The 23,010-nt window shown below is 31.2% G+C and overlaps 1 protein-coding gene and 1 long non-coding RNA gene across 6 annotated transcripts in view; both read left to right on the top strand.

Moving 5' to 3' along the window:
• The first annotated feature begins 6,349 nt into the window (after positions 1-6,349).
• Positions 6,350-8,247, top strand: LOC149484177 (uncharacterized). The gene is made up of 3 exons (XR_016316336.1): positions 6,350-6,909; positions 7,036-7,097; positions 7,172-8,247. It is a non-coding gene; the product is annotated as an uncharacterized LOC149484177 (long non-coding RNA).
• A 6,642-nt stretch (positions 8,248-14,889) lies between these two features.
• LOC149484178 (uncharacterized) overlaps positions 14,890-23,010 on the top strand; it is a 69,375-nt gene continuing 61,254 nt past the window's right edge. For all 5 annotated transcript variants that reach the window (XM_089701781.1, XM_089701783.1, XM_089701785.1 and 2 more), the window contains exon 1: positions 14,890-15,004. In XM_089701781.1, the coding sequence (XP_089557907.1) occupies positions 14,988-15,004 (17 nt within the window). In that variant the 5' untranslated portion in view covers positions 14,890-14,987. The remainder of the gene's footprint in view (positions 15,005-23,010) is intronic.

Here is a 23,010-nt window from a genome sequence, read left to right on the forward strand (position 1 = left end):
AAGGAGACTCTATTTTTATATTTTCCCGAAACTACTAGTATTAAACTACTAGTAAATCAATGTGGTAAGTATTTGTCAGTTTTAATATAAGAAATTAAGTAAACTAAAGATTGAAACATAAAATCAAAACTTACCTATTTAAAAAAAAGCTTAGAGTGGCCGTACACGGCAGTGAATGACTGTCCTGCAGTGTCCATAGCTGTCCACACCACGCGGTCGCGGCTTCAAGCCGTCCGCGTCGCGTCGGTCTCAACGGCCGCTCTTAGATATACATACTATAAAGATGGCTTGGCAAGTTAACCAATCATCTTACATAATATAATATTATAATATTATTGATTATAAAGTAATTGACATGGCATGAAATTAAGTATTAAACCTACTATGACCTACTTCGTTAAACTTGAGTGACGCTAAAAGGCATCCGATCTTTTGGAAGGCTTAGGGCGTATTCAGAAAGAAAGCTTGAAACTTATAAGCGCTTATCGGCGCTTGTCATGTTCATATATTTTCCTGCGCGGGTTACCAGCGCTGACAAGCGCCGATAAGCGCTTATAAGCGCTTATAAGTTTCAAGCTTTCTTTCTGAATACGCCCTAACGTAGGAACATTGATGCAACGTAGACTTCTTTAAGATTTGTTATGTGATTGACATAAAAATATGTATTGACGTTTCAAAAGTGCTTCTCGAAGAAGTCTAATTGAATAAATAAATGTCTGAGTTTGAGTTTGAAAAAAACTATCGCCAGTAAACTGAACTATTTATTTTTACTTTAATTGATGGTTTGTATAAATATTTTGTAAAATTATTCATATTATATTACTTAAATTGAAAACAACTTGCAAAGAAAAATAAATCTCTAGTTAATTTTATGAATAACTAAAATAGAACTAAGTACTTGAACACAAACAAACCAATGTTTAAGAATACTTTTCGAAGTCGAATTTTGGCAACAAATATTCAAAGTCGGCTTATTACAAAGTAAATAATATTCTTCAGAAAGTCATCAAAGCAGTACCTACATTCATAGCACGTACAATACTGACTTATCGCCTTTGTTGTTTTTACTTTGGCATACTTTGTTTGATGTTAGGAATTTCCTGTTGTTCGATAAATAAATTCAATGGAGATTCTTTGGAAAATATGGTAAATCTTATTTTAAGATCATTTATGGTTTTCAGGCAATATTAAATAAGGTTTCTATGATGTAAATAAGATATAAATAACCTAAATAACATATCCGATATATAAACTAGGTACTTAAATCCAAAGTAAAATTTTCGCAATACTGATTATAAGCCATAACTTTTGTACAATATAATGTTTTTTCACTTCTATGATAAAACATGGGTACTTATGTACTAATTACCCTTCAAGTATATTCTATCACTTTCAGTATAAGTTTCATTAATTAATATGTCTTTAACAAGTCCAAATGACCTACAAGCTTGTAATCTAATCCATTTACTTCTTTTTTTGCTCAGAATTAATAACATACCTGGTAAACAATTAGCCTTATCTTACCTTATACTATAAACGCTTGATTATATTTACATAATCTACGTATAACATATGTGGTATAACTGGTTAGTGGTAATAATCATATATTATAGTGATTCATTGGCGCCTAGCTATTACAGGACCTGTTTTATCTTCATTTATTATGTAACTCATATTTATAAATAAACTACAAAGTAGAGCGTTGATTCAACAATCTCCATGAATGGTATAAATTGTTATAATTCATTAGACGAGATTTCTACACCATTTATTCCATTACCGATTTATTTCCTTTATAGACAAAAATGTTCAGTATTAGGTTATACTCATACTTTAAAAATAATTTGGAAAATCCAAAAGTGCACGCCTCATAATTTTTTTTTAATAAATATTTATTAATTATTATTTTTGTTTATTTAATAACAATTAAACCACATCGAATCAGACCCTGAAAAATGAAAGGGTTCTATTCCTGAGCATACTCAAGCGTAAGAGAAAAAAAAAGACTCGATTAGTAAAGTATTTCGGTCGCTATCGTGTTAACAAGAAAAAGGATCCGCACATACAGACACACGGACGTCCAAGACAGAACTTTTTTAAACTGTTTTTTAACTAGTTTAAATAACAAAAATGACATCAAAAATATCATGAACGTTAAAAATAGTGTTTTTTCTTAATATGTGTGTGTATGTATTATCTTACAAGTGCAATGTATGATACATAAAGACATTTTAAGTTTGAAAAATCAGATGTTTTGCGCGAAGTGACAGTAGTACCCACCTCAACGCTTCGCTTATGAGGCGTGCAATAATGATAAAATGATGTTTTGTGAGTTTAATCAAATAAAGAAAGGATATATTATATCTTTCACCACTAATGTAGTGTACTTTTGTAATACTTTGTTGTTCAGTCCTCGGGAAAAGAGGCGAAGGCTTTGTCGGAACTACCAACTATCTCACTGTGTTTCAACCTGCCATTGTATGGTGAACTTACCTCGATGGTTGGCAGAATCATATCAATATTATAATGGTGTACATAAAACACCTGTAATAATAAACACACATTATTTTTATATTAAAAATGCATAAGATAATTATATTCGTAGTAAAAAAATAACAGTTAAAGTAAAATGAACACGATAAGATTTCAGGAATTCAGGAGTCGATCAGTGGATGAGAAATAAGAGAGAAATATTGTAGGTTGCACGAGAGGAGTACAAAAAGCTGTAAAGAGGTATTATTTTAAAACGTTTTACTTCATAAACGTCTAAGATGATGCAAGTTTTTAGTTCTAGTCCTTATTATTACACGAGGTTCATAAAAAACGTATATAGTGTTAATAAACTCATTCGCAGCTTTTCTAAATCACTGTAGTCACGCAACGTTTTCTATTGAAATTGCGCCTACACTTGCACTTTATCGAGGGAATCGCTGCACTAATAGAATGCAATTCGCAATGAACTCTCTTACTATCTTACGTTGATTAAATAATATGATAAACAGAGTTACTAATTAGTGTTCGCTGATATGTACAAGGATTCATCAATTAACGTTTCGTGGAGAGAAAAACGCATGCGAACTTACCTACATAAAATTACCTACCTACTACAGATTTTTACGTAATTATTTAGTTATATATCACAAAAGTCTGACGCCGTTAGTACACCGACGCATTCGCGTGCGGCAGCGAAACAACGAAAAATCTGTCAGTAGTATGGCAGGTTTTCGCATATGATATGTCTCACTCTAGCACATAGATAGATGAAATAGTTGCGTCCTTGTCAGTATTGTTTCGCAAGGAACTGCGAAATGGCCATTACACAGACGCATTGCGAAAAAGTTGCGAAAACATTGCTGTTTACTAAGGTTCTGCAGATATTTCGCTACGCAGTAGTTTCGCAGAGATTCGCTGCCGCACGCGAATGCGTCGGTGTACTAACGGCGTAAATCCTCGTATCAGTACATAGATACTTGTCATGAGGCTAGATGATATGTAGATATGTAGGTTCAAACTTCAAAATATATTATTTACAGTTTTTTTTTCGTTTATAATTGTTGGACCAAAAATACGTCGAATTTATTTTGAAATAGTGTACATTTGAAACATTTATTGCGTATTACCCTTAGCACGTAAACGATTACACTATTATACTATTACACTTCACCCTTAATATTACGAGTACTGTAAGTTTAGTAGTTAGTTCTTATTACATTTCAAGTTTACAAAACCACACGATTATGTGCCATATACTTAGTAACAGTAATACCATTTTACAATCCAGATATAGCATTAAATTTTCCTTAATGTAACTTAATAAGGTATTCAAAGATGTGATTCCTCTTATTACAGCATTTATAAAGTGTCGCCTTGATACAAGATAATACATGGCTCTAAGTTCTAGTTTTCACATAATAATATTGTAATTTTGAGATAGCTGTTTTATGAAACTGTAAAATATTTACAACGCTAAACAAATAGGGAATATGGTGAAGAAGACAAATATTAATTTCTTTGACTACTGACATTAATGAAAACCATTTTTTTACAAAAAAAATGAAAATTTTAAATATCTAATATCCTACTTAATATTATTTGAAATTAAAATTTTACTTTGCTCTGGTCAAATATAGTCTATATGGTTTCAATATATCAACATGTAGGTACCTATACGTATTCATAAGGATATAAATAAATACCTACTCGAAATTAATCATCACAATATATCAATGACCAAAAAATGCATGCAAAGCTTTTTTTTAATCTTTAAAATATCAAACGTGACACATTGAAAAGTGAAAAAGAAAAATGAAAAAGTATTTTTGACATATTACTTTCGACTATCCTGATTCCACGTATAATGATGAGAAAATATTCCAGATACATTTCGTTTTCGATACAGAATCCCACAGATAGTAAATTAATCACAGTTTCGCGGAAGCATTGCCGCTCGCAGATAACTCGGATGCACTCACATCCGCTATGGATAAAATAAAGTATGATATAAATTTTCGAACGCATGTATTGATGCCGCGTAAAACGGATTTATATAGTTTATTCTACCGTTTTTATGATTCAATACCGTGATTTACGGAGCTAATATATGAATAAGTTATGTTGCTATTTTTCACTTTGTAGGATTAAATAATTGGGAAAAAGCGAACGCTTACAAATGAAGAGAGACAATAAACGGCGTACCAATTAAAAGGTAAACCTTTAGACGCTTGTGAGTTCAATAAAATATGTTTCTTTTTTTACATACCTAGTTGTTAAAATATTTAATATGTTTGTAATATGGAGTCAATGTAAAGAACGATTTCATGAACCATACTTGAAGATCGCGGTTCTGCAATATGTCTTCATCGTGAGTAGAGCTGCAGCTAACGCTGGGCATTTTCACTTATGTAATAACAATACCTAATTATTGTATTATTTATTTAAAATGAACAGCTAACACTGTATCATTTCCTTAAATTATTCATAGTAAATGTTAGTTGGCATAATTTTAATTAAATTATCGATAAATAAATGACTGTAATGTAGTTTGTATAACTGAAAATAGGTGACTACACTGTGTGATGTCATTTCTCTAATCGTCACCATATTCAATGGGGAATATACTAAAATAGTTGACTCACATGTGGTCAAGTCGTAAATGAGTCAATTATTAATATATGTTTTGGAAAATAATATTTTGTGCGGTTATTACGTTGTACAGGATGATTCGGATTAATTGAACCCGCGTGTAATTCTAAAAATAAAAGGGAAACTAATATTACTTAATAGCTAAAAATACATATAATATACAAATTAATTTAATATTGGTATTTTATTGGAGATTGCGTAAAGGAATAATATTACCTCTAATTGCACGCCTCATAAGCGAAGCGTTGAGGTGGGTACTACTGTCACTTCGCGCAAAACATCTGATTTTTCAAACTTAAAATGTCTTTATGTATCATACATTGCACTTGTAAGATAATACATACACACACATATTAAGAAAAAACACTATTTTTAACGTTCATGATATTTTTGATGTCATTTTTGTTATTTAAACTAGTTAAAAAACAGTTTAAAAAAGTTCTGTCTTGGACGTCCGTGTGTCTGTATGTGCGGATCCTTTTTCTTGTTAACACGATAGCGACCGAAATACTTTACTAATCGAGTCTTTTTTTTCTCTTACGCTTGAGTATGCTCAGGAATAGAACCCTTTCATTTTTCAGGGTCTGATTCGATGTGGTTTAATTGTTATTAAATAAACAAAAATAATAATTAAAAAATATTTATTAAAAAAAAATTATGAGGCGTGCACTTTTGGATTTTCCAAATTATTTTAATTTTGTCTCCACCTTATCACATTCATCTAAACGAATTTACATAAGAAAAAATAAAATTAATACAAAGCATAATATAAAATATTACCTTTTTGCACATCTTTTAGACTTTTCTCTCTCCTTATCTTACAAAGTAGACTTTTAGTAAGTAGACTTTTCTCTCTCCTTATCTTACAAAGTGTTCTTTCTCCACACAGACAGGTTCATAGATTTTCAACTGTATTCAATAGCAAAAAGTTCGTCTAAGAATTGAAATATACAAATGATATGTCCCCAATGTCTAAGTCTAAACTGAAACAGAGCGGCAAAATTAATGAAGATAATCACTACATTGTATCCTAACTCTATAAACCATTGGACCGTTATCACTCGCATTCGATGACGCGGTAAACTTAATAATGATAGGAGCGGATGTATGGACCATTAATACCTGCTTTACCTGACGGGCCCTCTTCATAATGGGCAGCGTTGGGCGAGTAGAGGCCATGGGAGCGGGCTTAAGGTGATGAATTAATTTTTCTAACATTTACGGCCCTTTTTAAACCTTCGTAATTTTTATATTATTAAAGTTGTCGTGATGAAAATTCTTGACAAGAAAGTTCAATAGTAACACAATACGTCTACCGTTTTAGAAACATGATTCCGTGATATTTTCTCGATAGAAAAAAAATACAAAGTTCTCATTGTTATTTTTTTTTAATCTCTGGCATCTTCAAAATAACAAACGTAAAGTTACGACTTTTTGGATATTAACTATAAAATATACAACCTATACGGCTACCGTGTTAGAATTTTGAAATATGCGATGGTTTTGAAATAAACAAGAAATACTTGAAATTAGCGCGCGACCAGCCAATATAGCGAGAGCCGCCCTGTACCTTCCTACCCCGATCGCTGCACGAGTCATTCCCGCTACGGCCGTCACACGGGGAACTTGTGTCGCTCGCGCAATCGTAAAAAAGGGTGACAACACGATAAGACAAAATGAGACAAATGGGGACACTAAAGAAAATAAGAAGAAGAAACATAAAGGTTGGAGGAAAAAGAATGCTTACAATTGGAAAAAATTAATGAAGTAAGTTGGTTTTATTTTAAATTTGATGATAATTGTATTATAGACGATGTTTGATATATACCCCTGTTTTAAGTACATAACGAATATGTAAGATTTTTTCATTTATAGCATAGTTAATCTTTTCAGAAATCCAGAATCCAGAAGGAAAATAAACCCACTGATTGTTCACAATGTGAACCCACTCCTTCGTAAGTACCTTTATTTAGTCAAAAATGTATGTTATCAACGCTCTACTGGTTTTATCGCATGATTCCATTTTTAGCAAAAAGCAACAAAGGGCAAAGAAATAAAAAATCATGGTGAACTTAGTGGAAGTATGGTGGATGTAATATGGAACAGGAGCTCATTGGAGTAGTATTATATTTAAAAAAAAATACGAAAAAATTTCAAGAATTACATTTCTTAGTAGGTGGTAGATAAGTATGTTGTATAAAGAATTTGATGTTGATATTTATTTCATTTATACTTACTACACCTGTGCGGGCAATTGCTTAGTACTAATACAGGTTTATATTCATATTTACATAGTAATGTGAGTTTTCATTTCGAAAAATTTTGTGTAAGTATATTAAATTGAGTTCCTGGGTGATCTGGAAACACAATTGGGCCCGGAAGATGGCGCTGCAGTCACTCCTCCTAATCACATGAACCGATTTGGATGAATATTTGTGTGCACATTTCATTGTTGTGGGATGATTGGTTGATTCGTTTTCACATTAGCTAATATTATGTATTTTTGTTGTTAGAAAGTAAACTTAATTTAATGTTTATAATACATTATTATTGGTATAAATAAGCCAGTGTTCGTCTCACATTGCTACGTACCTGCCTACCTACCCTACCAGGGCCTAACTTTGTGCTGGCTATTTTATTTTGATTATTTGTAATGAATAATTACAATTATAATAGAGTGCAAAAAATAAATACATGCGTCAATATATTTTGTGTTTTTTTTAAACAATTTTTTTATTTAAAAAAATATCATTCCGACCGCGGCTTTGCCCGCGTGGAATTAGGTTATATCGTGAATCCTGTTTTATCCCACAGAAGTGTTCAGTTCGGATAAAAAGTATCCTATGTATAAATCCAGGCAATTAGCTATATTTTATCAAAATTGGTAATGTAGTCTTGACGTGATTAAGTAACAACTAACAAAAAAATATACAAATTAACATCCAAAGTTTCGCATCAGTTTTACTGTATTAGTGATATCTTCCACTCTTGACTTTGACTGAGAAGAATTAGGGTTTATAACTTCTTTCAGAAATAGTACCTTTCATTTCTGGGCATGATGTAATATCTACGTCAGCATCAAATTCTATCTAAATCAATTCAGTAGTCCGCGTTATTGAGTACCATTTCATTTTTTCAGAGTAACAATATTTTTTGTTATTTTAAGGATTATTTATAACCTGTATTATTTTGTAATAAAGTAAACATTACGAAATAATAATAATTATTAATAATGTCTAAGTGGTTGTTAAAAAGAAGATTATTTGTTTTTAAGCAAGAAAATAAAACCAATAAATCAACAATTAAATATATGTATAACAATAATATAACTGTATGACGACTCCATACATGTTTGTCCCGAGTCGGCCAGCGGCAGCGCGGCGAGTTTGCAAGAATGACTTCGCGCACACCCGCGTTCGCGATAGCGAGCTATTAGACTCCGCCCGCCAAGCAGTAGATTTTTTTTTGTGTATCGTCTTAAATGTTTATGAGCGTGATTGTAGATAGTTCATAATTGGCGGCAAACATCGACGATCATTTGTTGGGCCAACGCTGCCCATTGTGAAGAGGGCCCATTAGGAGCGGATGTATGGGCCATTACCTGCTTAATACCTGAAATATCACCCTGTACGACGCTTTGGGAACACTCGTCACGTCTGACTTGTTAGTTGATCGTAGAAGCTTTAATTCGTTGTTTTCTGTGTATGATTTCATTTGTTGAAGCGTTGGGTAGATTCTGCTGACTTTATATTATGTAAGGGTAGAGATGTCTTCTTGCTAGAGAAGATGTTGTTAAGAGTATTTATTTGTGTATTTTATTTGAATGTTTTTTTCAATATCATTATTAAACTAAGCGGACGAATTTATCGCAGGTGTTCTTCCTCGTGTACTTGCTACCACGTGCTACTATATAGTATATAAGTGTCATATATCGGCTGAAAACAGACAGTACATATTTTGTATTCTTGACTAGATCTTTGAAATAATATTTGAAGATATTTTAGGTCCAGATGATAGTCTATTTTTTATCCAGTTAGTGAACTGGTGGCAGAAGCTATTGACCCGAAAATTAGATTCCTAGGTTAGGAGAAAAATGTGAGATCATATCCCTATATAATTATAACCCTTTAAATCCATGATTGATTCCAACGAACCTTAGTTCAAAATGTATTGAAATATTATCCCAACATGAGGTGTCTTTGTTTCCTACATTCTGAATAAAACAAACAAAGGACCCTAAAATTAATTACTACTCTTGTTTTCTTCGTAAATATTGGTGTTAATATCCTTTAATAAACTTGTGCATTATGGATTACCAAGACAGTTAAATTTGTACTAATTATCTCTGGACTTTCCGTAGAATATACTGCGTTATGTGACATTTTATCGACCTTTCTCAATCCTTAATGTGAATGCAACTAACGTTTCTAATCAGCAAATAATAAGTGCGATTTTTCAATAAACAGCATTATATTCGTAATATTGACTTTAGTGATGTATTTTATAATTATATCGAACATTCACTGTTGGGCGGACCAAATGAATTATTTAAGATGTTAGCCGAGTGGCTGGTGTGAATTTGGAAGGGCTATGCATAATTTAAATACTAAGGACAGACTTGATATTAAGAGTTGTATATAATTTTAACACGTTATAATGTCCACTTGCTTGTTAACTCCTTTAAACCTAGTGATTAAAACACGCACGTATTGAATGAGTCATGTTGGTATAAATGTAAGTAATACAGCATAATATTAATATTATTTATGTAAAACAAAGGAGCGTAACTATCTGTTCATAGATAAAAGGTTATCAGTAATAAATAGATCCGATAACAAGGGTGCGATCCTGATGGAACTTTTAATTTAATTCAGGAGAATTCAAATGTGTATTAAGTCACTTCTAACAGCTATGAGTTATGAGTAATTGTTGGTCTTGTTAAACTTTATGAAGACAATGAAACGCCTCTCCACGAACTTCTCTGCACTTGCAACAAGAGTTATTTTTATATTTATTTCATTAAAAATATTATGTTTAGGAAGGAAGATGTTTTGCTTCTGGCGAAAAAGGAATGACGCACTGTCGCGTTAAACAAAACAAAAGTTTTTAAAGTGTAAAATCTTGTTTGTTAAACTGGTGTAACATAGCGCACCGCTTTTTTAAATAATATGTTCAGAAGTTTTCCTTTGGCTAAAAAATGGAAATTGTCCCTTATTTCTTGATTTTTATTTAACATAAGTATATTAATACTTATAACAGCTGTGTATTGACTCCCCGATTAATAAAATTATTATAATGTCTAAAGTAGCAATTTATCCAGATTTATTATCAAATTCCAACACTTCAATATTGGCTATTAAAGGCTAAAGAATTATAGTACGACATAAAAGAGATGAAATTAATTATTTTGGAACTAATTCGTTTTTCATTACCTGGCAACCCTGAATTGGCAATGTAGCTGTCAAGTTGAATAAAAATTTGTTGTTTTTTTCGTGAAGTGGAGAATTATTGAGATAAAATTGTTATTTAGAACAAGAAATTTAAATAAAAAAGGAGACATCATGAAAAAGGTTAAACGTAGCGGTGTCCGTGATGTGGTGTATAAAGTTTTTATTCGGTGTTTGTCCGAATTTCAAGCTGGAAATTTATTGACTGATTTGGAAAACGTTTACAAACGTACAGCAGAATATACCGGTGAGATTCCATTTATTTTTGCTCAGTACTACGTAAAATAGAATATTCCATTAGTGACGAGTGTTTAATGTATGTATGTATGGCGATTATTACGTTTTCGCAATTTAATTTGAGGTTATTTGTATGTAAACAAGAACTAGTTTTTATAGTGCGACCAGCACAATTTGAGTCAAGAAGTTATATCCAATCCAACCAGCCTCAAATAAAGTACCTAGTTTAGATTTTACTACATAGTATAGTGATAACTGTTTTCATACAGCTATCTATCTATTAATCAATCAAACCATAAGAAAAAAAATCATATTTACTGTATCATATTTACAGATACTGAAGATGCCCCGTACCCTCTTGCCAGTACTTCGAAACAGAGTAATGAAGGAGTAGAATATTTAGATTTTGATGAATTATATTAATGTACAAAATTTATCTACAAAAAAAATAAAAATATGTGGTTTTCAAATCGCCTTGTTTTTTTCTACCCGACGGACCCAGAAAGAGGGTAATGTGTTTGAGCTGCATGTATGCTTGTTTGTTTGTATGTTTGATTCTATGTGCGCCTCTGCAGTCTAAGCACTTGACCGATTTTTATAAAATAACTAATTCCAAATACATTTAAGTAAAATTTGACCTAGGTAGGTCAATTAAAATACTAATGTATTTTTGTCTTAAATTTACAATATTGCTACAATGAAACAATTATAACGGTTTAAATCGCGGTATTTATTTTAGATTATATATATAGATTTTTGGATTTTTATTCTATAGTATCAAGATCGCTTGCGTCGCAGGATCAGTGTTGCTATATGAGCGACGGTGGCGCCCTCATTTATTTTCATCTCTTTTGTGTCGCACTGTAATTAATCGCTTATTCTAATTGAACGCGAATATTTTCTCGTTATTTAATACCAATGTGAACGCACCTTAAAGCCGGCGCATCAAACAGTGCGACGAATGATGTCATTACAAGGATTTTATTTATCTCATACATTTTTGATTAATCATCGACCTTTAGTATGTGGAACTATACTAACATTATACCTACTATGTAATATTGCTCTAGGTAAATTATATACCACTAGAGGTCCGCCCCGGCTTCGCCCGTGGTACATATTTCGCAATAAAAGGTAGCCTATATCCTTTCTCGGGTATCAAAATATCTCCATACCAAATTTCATGCAAATTGGTTCAGTAGTTTAGGCGTGATTGAGTAACAGACAGACAGACAGAGTTACTTTCGCATTTATAATATTAGTATGGATTTGCATTAAATGCTCTAGATATTATAAAATATGCAAGGCTATGTTCTATAAATCTCTTCTCTTCTATCTTCTATAAAGGCAATGTTGCATATGTTTTCTTAAATTGTAACCCTACATTAGGTACTCTTTAACCTTCAAAGTATAGAGCTGCATAAAAGAGCGCTTGAAAATTTTAAGCTTGCAAAAACATGCACTTTATACACATTAAATGTGTACTTTATTCGCAAAATATTAAAAAAATAACATAATATTGAGTTGAATGAAAGCTTTCTTTAACAGCACAGACATTTCAATCTATAGGTAATATGTTAATAACTAGTTTAATTTATTCGAGTAAAAAGCGACCAGTTATTTACGATGCCATTAAAATAACACAGTCAAAACACGCAAGCCTAATTTTAATATTTTACCAATAACATGACAAGTCTAATAAGCGAATCGTTTATTTTAATAACTATTTATTAAAGAATTTTCAATCCAAATATGCCGGTCGAATGTTTAGTTATTATGTTATGATATTCAATATTATATATGGAAATTTTTTAAATTAACGAAGGTTGCGCGATAACTTTCTACATAATATTATAATTTAGCTGAGTATTATCAGACAGTATGTACTATTAGGATGTATGAGACAGATACAGTTGTCGAAAACGTTTGATATTTAGTTTTATAGCATTCGAATGATTAAGTGAGTGAATGAATTTATAAATGAAAAATTTTGAAGAATCCATTTTACTACATATACTCATGGTCAATATACCATTTATAACAAAAGTGCGTTTTACTACTAAGTAGTCTAAAGTACTAGTAAGTAGTATGGAAGTCCATAGTGATAGTAATAGTTAAAGTATTCCTTATCATATTATTGTCATCTCGATTCATCCACCAAAAATGTCACACAAAGCCGCTAAACGGGACATTTCATATTCATAAAAAAAAAAGTTTTAAGCTCGTCAAATGTCAAGAGTCAGAAATGATTTCTCGTCATAAAAACATCCGACCTAGACGGGTTTGTCGAGTGTCCAAAAACTTGACACTACAGTTGACAGTGCTATGACACTAATCGGCGGTCTCAATGCAGACGTTTGACCTATATATATTTTTAGTTCACGAATATATTTGTTTAGTAAACAATCGTGAGTGATCTATGTGTTTTGTGTGTAATTAGCATAACTAAATGTAATGCTGTTGTCTATTGACTATAGAAAATATAATATAGCTAGTGATATAATTAATGGCTAGCTGTGCTCTACGATTCTACCCGTATTACTCCGCTCCTATTTGTTTTATTGTGATGATATATAGCTCATAGCCTTCATCGAAAAATAGGCTATCTACCAGTGAAAGATTTATTCAAATTGGACCCGTTATTCCAGAGATTTAGTGCGTTCAAGCAAACGAACAAACTCTACTACTTCATAATATTAGTATAGATAAATAAGAGGTTGATTTTTATTACTCTGAAAGCGAATTTTATCGGCTGCTTTTACGGGATAGGTAGTTCCGTCTAACTGTGCCAAAATGTATGTAATGTATTGATAAGATAAAATGTTGTTTGGCTACCGATACCTACACTGTGACTCGTGAGCAAACATACTAAATGTGACACATGCAAAACGTTTAGTTTGCTAATTTTACAAGCTTGTTTAACAAAACGGATATACATATTACGGTAATATTTCTGTTTTATTATAACGATGACTTAACATAACTATAAATAAAATTATATAAGGATATTATCGTAACAATACAATTTATAAATATTTAAAAAATAAAACATTATTTTTTCCAATAGGTAATAGTGTTTTGTATACTATACTTAATTGAGGCATTGTATTTTTTATCGTTATTTGTTCGCAGATTCACAATCCGAGAAATAAAACTTCATTTCCAATACCTAAAAATACAGCAAGTAAATAGAATAAAATTAATATTATTTTTATTGCTCTACATTGTTATAAATTCTATACAAAATTCACATGAATCAGAATTCGGTTTATTTACACTATTCTGAAGAGTTTGTATGTTTATTTGTTTGAACGCGCTAATCTCAAGAACTACTTGTCCGATTTGAAAAATTATTTCGGTGTTGGATAGCCCATTGGCCATTTATCGAGGAAGGCTATAATATATCATCACGCTAAGAGCAACAGAAGCGCAGCCAGGCGGGTGAAACCGCGGAGCGCAGCTAGTTGTATAATAATAGCGAACACGTCGCTTTACCTTGATTTCGAATTTAAAAAAGAAACGCGCAAAATTTAGCACCCATCGTGATATAAATATCTTTATTTATCGATATTTGCGTCCGGGCATTCGCTCTTAGACATTCTTATGAATGAATTTATATAATAAAAACTTAAATAAGATATGTACGTAGAGTTTACAGACGAATGAATCTGATATGGATTATTATTAAAATCTAAAAATTGAAAACATATTTCCCTTGGTCACGCGTGAAGGCTGGACCGATTTCGATAATTATTTTTTTATAATATTCCTCGAAGAACGAGGATAGTATTTATGGAGAGTAAACGTAAACATGTATCACGGGCGAAGCCGGGGCGGAACGCTAGTAATATAATAATTCCAGATAAGACACATTATTAATTTAAGGGTCTCAAAATAATTCATAATAACGATTTTCCTCACAAATTACTCACTTAATTTTCGATACTATTTACCTTTATTGACATCATGTATTTTACGTGTGACATAGCTATATGTGGTTTAGGTTTTAAGCTCTTTCCTTGCGCGGTATCAGAGATACATTCAGTGATCAGTCATAAAGGCGACGCTGCGTGTGCGCGCGCACTCACATCGTGTGTAGTATGGAAGTGTGAATTTTACGTGAAATTTGTGTTGTGTTGTGATTTGTGATGAAAAGTTAACATGATGAAGTTAATTTTGTAAGTAATTTTCGTGTTTACGTGGTTCATTATTTTATTTTTATATTGATATTTATTAAGTCGAAGTAAAATAATTTGGTATTAACAGTTTTATAGAAAATATTTGCAGATTTTTTAACAAATGAATTAAAATTTATTCGGCAACATTAATAATAAAGAATTTTTTTACACAAAACTGATGCATAAAATGCTTCAAATATTGCAATGTTGAAGTTTGTTTACCTTTTTTTACATGAAATTGATCTTGAATTTCTACCGGTATTTTGACTTTATTAATAGTTATTTCGAAAATGTGTTTCACTTAAATAAAAACCTGTGTGAGTTAATTCATAGAAATACATTGCAATCTTCATATATTTTATATTATTGGTTTTAAATTTAAATCTTCTGCAATAAATATAACCGTTTTGAACACGCAACTTATTAAAATTACACGTCAGGATGGGAAGTTACGGGATAATTTTAGGTTTAAACTTGTTTACTGGAAAGCGGTTTTTGTAATGACCAAGAATGCTTTGCAAATGGTTAAACATAAACATGTTTTTCTTAAGCTATTCCATAGCTTTTATCTCAAGACATTGAACGCGGCGACCGAATGTAAAAATTCCGTAACGAAAAAACCTAACACCTACACTCAACAACCTTAAACTCCCACCGGCACAGCGATGCTATGCAATAGCTTTACCAAGGCAGTCCTCGAGTGCCACACGTTTTCTTTTATAATAAATATCGATTCCTAGATATTAATAACGTGTCATTATTTTAACATATAAATAATTATTTCTGGAATATTTGATTGGTTAAATATTTATAAGAAACTGTTAACTCTTGTATACTATTCCTATAATAGGTACTATGAAATGTTTTTAAAATAATATACTTTGGACGAATGTAATGATAATAAGAATGAACCTATTAATAATAGGAACTTATAATTTATATTATCTATCGCTCATTTAAAGGTCACGGTTTTATTATGATTACACAATAAAATATTTTTGAAGATTATTTTCGTATATTACCTACCTACTTAAATTCTTAATCTGTTAGAGACAATAAATAAAATATAACAACAAACAATCTATGAATTTTAAATATCCTTTTTCATATTTAGGTATATATAATATGTACCTAATTATAGTAAACAATAAATTATTTACTGAAGTGTGGGAAGCATTTAAGCGTAGGAAGGGGTCTAACAAGACAAACCTGCACTATTAAATTTAAATGCATTTATTTGCGAGATTGTAATCATGCATACTCGTATTTAAGTACAATTAAATATTTATGACCGCCTCCTTGGTACAGTGGTTGAAGTGTGAGCGTAGCAACGAGGGGTCCTGGGTTCAGTTCCCGGAGGAGATGAAGAAGAAAAAATGTCTTGGTCTGGCAGGACACAGAAGGCTGATCACCTACTTGTCCCTGAAAAGTTGATCAGTGAAACAGATGTATAATGCATCTGCCCCTTACCCCACTTGGGGACATGGGACTTCACTATAAATATTTCCATGTTACATTTAAGTAAGTAAGATATTAATCTATAGGTATTATTAAACATTAGCTAGCTTTGCTATTATTAAATACTACCGATAAAGGCAGGGCTATATCTTAATCTTAATCTTAATACTATTATAAAGGCGAAAGTTTGTATGGATGTATGGATGTATGGATGTATGGATGTTTGTTACTCTTTCACGTAAAAACTACTGTACCGATTACAATGAAATTTAGCACACATATAGAGGGTAACTTGGATTAACACATAGGATAGGTTTTATCCCGGAAATCCCACGGGAACGGGAACTATGCGGGTTTTCCTTTGAAAACGCGGGCGAAGCCGCGGGCGGAAATCTAGTTATGATATATAACACGGAAAGAATTTTTAAAATTGGCCTAAAATTTCAGTAATTAGCGCGTTTAAGCAAACAGAAGAACTGAAGATTTTAATTATTTGTATAATTTTCTGCATCACTGCATTCATGTAAGTCACAACAAATCACTCTACAATAGAGTTACATACATCACTACATAGTATAAAACAAAGTCGCTTTCTCTGTCCCTATGTCCCTATGTATGCTTTAATCTTTAAAACTACGTTTTTTGAATAGATAGAGTGATTCAAGAGGAAGGTTTTAGTATATAATTTATTATGTTTTAGACAAAGCGGGCGAAGCCGCGGGCGGAAAGCTAGTATTTAATAAAATAAATTTCTCGAAAGGACATGATATGAGATGATATGTATAAAAATTTATTTTTGTAGTTACATGACAATATTAAAATAATGTACTTACTCTCTTTTATTTTTCTTCTAGGTATGTTTTTCAAAAGCTAAAAAAGCTAAAATCAAACGTACTTTATAGTCGATAATCATACATGGGTCTAAAAATACTTTTTAGACCCATGTATGATACAAATCTAATCTAATTTCAACTTTCTCCAAATAGCTTCGATTAATTACAACATTAACCCATAAAATAAGAGTAACCTGCATATTTTTATACATTTATAATTACACTATTTATCTGCGTATCTAATTGCATTGATTATTTTAAACGTTTGTTAGATTTAATATCTACCATTAAGGTTTTATGACTCCATCAACCTTGGTTTATAGGGACCAGTTACTTCTATTTTCAATATGTAGGTCATTTGTATGAAATGCCTTAGATTGTTTTACAATTAGGTATTGAATGCAAATTTTAAAATTCAGTACATATTTTAATTAATATACCTAATACGTAAATACACACTTAGGTACTAATTAAATAAAATATATCTAAGTATATGAAATGGTATTTAAAACTACTTACAGAAATCGAGAATTGTCATAAAATTGTCTCATCGAGTAACTTTTTAAATATTAGATACCTTACTTGATCATAAGCCTTTATCGAGCTATCAATTTTTAAATCGTTATTTATTAAATTATTCACTAAACGGTAAAACTATCTAGGTTTATAGGTATCCTGCGCTGAACACAATCCTATTTCACAGGTTAACCAGTTAAATCTCCTACCGCCCACATTATACCTTCACCTATGTAAAGTAGGCACACAAAGTTAGACTACCCTAGATCTTAGTATAGATAATATCACAGTATTACAATAATACTGTGATAATATTATATTATATTAGGATGAATGTAGGTAAACTCTGTTAATGACAGACAAATAAAGTTTTCGCATTATTAAGAACAATACTGTTATTATAAATGCAAACATAAGACTCTTTATGAATATAATATTACATGAGCATGGCTGAACGAATTATGATTCATTTTTGTCCAGGTACCTACATCGATATAATCATTAATTGATAGATGCTGTCTTTATTGCAATTACTAAACTTTCCGCTAAAACTGTAAAAACAAATCCATATTAGTATTTGAGTAATAAACATCAATCGAACTTACCATACTTAACACTGATAGATCCAAACAAATTTCGCTATCGCAGCAAAGTATAATGTTTCATATTTTCCAATACAAACGTGTCTGTCTGACACAAGTAATAGCCATTGGACTATTACGTGACTTCACACGGTGTTCGGGGCCAAGACAAACAATATAGCAACTCGCAGCTGTATACTTTCGATGTACTGGCAACTATATTAGAAATATTGCTGACGTTTCAGGTAATATTGTTTGAAGTTCCAGAATTAATCATTGCATTCATCGGTCCATAACTTTTCATGTTCATTATTTTTTAAATGTGTTTGTGTATGTGCGTATGTGTAAGTATAAATGAGTGTAAGAATCAAACATGGTTATGGATAGAATTTCAGATATATAGGTACAAACCTTTGTATTGTATACTTTATAAATTATAATCAAATCAAGTAAATATTATGTACATTATAGAAGATACGTTATAAGATACAGGCATGAGGCAATTAATTGGCCAGCATAAGGTCAGCATAATGTTGAATGCTCAAAATATAAATGAGACAATTTCGATAAAAATAATCTTATTTAAAGATCAATTAAAACCATGATGTCACCTACGTATAATTTAGTTCATTTCAATTAAAACATTTGTGTGTCTTTCAGTTGTAAAAACATAAATTAATAAAAATTAAGTTTGAAATTCCGTAGTCCGTAGCTGCGCCCTCTTTATAGGCGTAGATATAAAGTAATAATATAAACCTATTGTTTTAAAAAGAAATAGAAATTCTCTCAAATACTCAGTAAATAAACAAAGCTTTTCTATTTCTTGCTCTTTTTATGGGAATTTCGAATACACAATACTAATTTGAATTTCATTTTTCTTTGAACATTATTAACCTATAATTATGTTTATTTTATATTCATAAATATAACTATTTATTAGTGGAAATTTGATTAGAAATTTGTTAATAGTAGAGTGACTATTGTGAATAGCAAATACAAATCAAATTCAATTATTCTAGTCTAGGCTTAATAAAATTCGCTTCTTTAGCATTTTCTTAGTCTGATATAATAAAACAGATTTTGACAAGTATTAGTTGTCTGATAACATTTATCTTGTAATTTGCAACATTAGTTTGAAAATGTGAATATTATTGTAAGCATTTTGGGCATTTTTCAACATCTTCTTGGAAAAATGCCTTCGTCTTAACCATTTTATTAAGATTAAAACGTTACTTTTTAATGTACCTATTATTATGAAGAAGATATTATATTATGTTCGAAAATAACAACGAAAGTCCAGGTTCTTGCAATGAGATTAGGGCTCATTATATTTTGAAAGAATTATTATTTCTTACATTAAAGGTACCTAGGCATAAAAAACATACCATTAACAATAACAAAACACCACGTATAAGTAGAGGTGAATACCCATCAATGCATCATTCATCAACACATTTTTGTTCCCATTGTACGGACTCAGACCTTTAATTAGGATTTAGGTCATAATCCGCTGACGAGGATATGTAGATTTCAAAGGAGAATGGGCATTTTACTATGGAAGTTGGGCCTGGACCCTTGAGTTGGACCAATACACATGAGATATTGTTTTTTTAATAGATCATAACACATACATAACGGGAAAAATATATATAAAAAAATAATCAACCGGGTTTTTGTACAGTCACATCAAGTTTTATTTCTTTCTGTATAATATTTTTGCAATAAATAACTGTTATAAGACAATGACAATAATATCTTTATGTTACTCCAATTCGTGTTTATTATAATTCAACGTAGTTAGACGTTTTTTGTGGTTAAACTCAGTCACTCCAGTGACATTTAGATTTATATTTACTTCACTCGAATTAAAAACACCGTTATTGTGCGCAAAATTATAGCCAAATAAATAAAACTTTTTGCCTTGACTGTACAAGAACCCGGTTGATTTATTTTTTTATTTTATTTTTTTCGTAAGGTATGTGTAATGATCTATCACAAAAACAATATTTCGTGTGTATTGGTCTTAGCCCAAGTTTCAGGCCCAATTTGCCCATTCTCCTTTGGGGCATCTACATAGATACCACATAGATTTAATTACGAAATGCGTCAAGGCCTAAGCTAGAGTCGTATATTTAAGTTCAAATAATTTAGCAAAACGTTGACATACTTTAAGTGAAACGAGAGAGTAACAATTTGATTTAAAACCATTAGAAAACGATATTAAATAACTAAAGACAATCAGTATATAATTTACTAGCGACCCGCCCCGGCTTCGCACGGGTGCAATGCTGATACTAAATACACTACAGAAAAACTGTGAACGTTGTACATATTATATAAAAACATAGCGGCCCGGCCGGCCGGTACCGCCGCCAACGCTACGTCCCGCAATTTTTAAATCTGTAATATCTTCGAAAATATTCACTTAAATCATACGTTGTAAAGGGCCATATAGATCTATATTAAATGAACAATGTATTCAAGGTATTTAATTGGTTAAGGATTAATGCTGTATTGGTGAAAATCGCTTCGAAAATTAGCTATTATTTGTCGTAAAAAATAAATGACAAAAAATGTTATTGTGGGTTATCCATAAGAGATAGACATATACCATCGCGGACTTTTCTGTAGACCTTTTCAATGTGTAAAATACTTAGTACATTATTTTGATAAAACTCGTAGGGTTCAGCCTGCGTTTGCATATAAGCGGAAAAAATGTAATTTTTTACGACATCACATTAGAAACCTCAAAAATAACAGTACTTCTCCACTATTTAATGGATGTTATTATACATATAAACCTTCCTCTTAAATCACTCTATCTATTAAAAAAAACCGCATCAAAATCCGTTGCGTAGTTTCAAAGATTTAAGCGTACAAAGGGACATAGGGACATAGGGACAGGGAAAGCGACTTTGTTTTATACTATGTAGTGATGATGATGACTAAACTTATGTTAACTGTTTAAATATTTTTATTGTAACTCAAAAACTTTTTCCAAACTTATTTGTATGTATTTAAAAATAGAGTTGAGGCATATTGCATATGCATTAACACATTTTTTACAAAAACATACTTTACTATTTCTCTATTATAGAAAAATATATATTATTTGTCAGGCATACAAAATCACTAGAAAACACAAGGCCAATTACGAAGCGCTTTAAATAGACACTAACTTGTATGTCGTAACTAAGTTAGCGAAGTTAGGACGCGAATAAACGAAACTACAATGGCGACCATCAAGGAATACCTACAATGGACGAAGTTGAGTAATTCAACTTGCTTGCATGTTAAGTGGCTGGGTTAACGTAATACATGAACGATAGTAATATTATAAATCTGAAGTTTGTTTGTTTGCTTGGAACGCGCTAATCTCAGGAACCACGGGTCCGATTTTAAAAATTATTTGACAGTTCGATAATCCATTTTTTCAAGGAAGGCTACATGTTATTATATCATCAAGCTAAGACCAATAGGAGATGAGCAATGCGGTTAAAACCGCGGGGCACAGCTAGTATGTAATTGAATAAAACTGTAAACTGTTTTATGAAAGAATATTTACGACTCTACAATTATATATTTATATTTTAGAAGTGGCAAGTAAGTCGATAATTAGGCATTAATTACATATTTTATGTGATAAGAATTAATGAGCGTATGATAATGATGACGTAATAAAAAAATTCAAATGTTTATTCAATAAAAATATGATTTTTTAAACAGCTCTACAACATAATAACTCAAGCTTGAAATTTTACGAAGTAACGAATTAGTCCTCTGAGGTACACTTACATGCAAAGTTACATAAGTACTTATCTATTTAACTATTTTCATTACTAAACCAATAAAGTGTTTATGTTTAAATGCTTTATTGATTATCGTTAATTAAATACATTGATACATGTCAAATTAATAAAATGTCGGTTAGAAAGCGGTCAAAGAGCTTCGTTAAGATACCACGCCCTTTCTACAATCACTAAATGTAATTGAATTCTCAACAAGACAACGATCATTCCAGTTATTTTCCCATACAGTATCTGAGAATTTGTTGTTAAAATAATTGGAGGGTATTTTACAATCATTGGTGTTATAAATTAATTAAGCTGTTAAACTGTATTGGCTAACTCAATCAACAACTGTTATTATAGCAATTGTCTGGCTAGTGTCCTGGAATAAAAATTGGCGACAAATTAAAAATATAGGCACAAAGGTTCCGAAAGAACCATCGTGTATCATGTGTAAAATTATGACCACTTTGAATGAATAAATGAATGAGAGCTCTATTGTAGACACCAAATTAAAGACATAACATAATCTTCTTCTTATATATAAAAATGAATCGCAAAATGTGTTGGTAAGCGCATAACTCGAGAACGGCTGAACCGATTTCGATAATTCTTTTTTTATTATATTCCTTGAACTACGAGGATGGTTTTTATGTAGAGAAAACGTAAATATGTACCACGGGCAAAGCCGGGGCGGACCGCTAGTATGAAATACACATAAATTGCACAATAGGCGACCTTATGACTACAGAGCTAATTTTATGATGTGGTCCTTAAAAATTGTAACGTAGTTACATCGGTGGAGTGTAGTTTGCTTTTAAATAATGTAA

The sequence above is a fragment of the Colias philodice genome, chromosome 12 (genome assembly GCF_061535455.1).
Source record: "Colias philodice isolate Cphi_HAF_F1 chromosome 12, ilColPhil1 Martin Lab GWU primary, whole genome shotgun sequence".
NCBI classification, from domain to species: domain Eukaryota; kingdom Metazoa; phylum Arthropoda; class Insecta; order Lepidoptera; family Pieridae; genus Colias; species Colias philodice.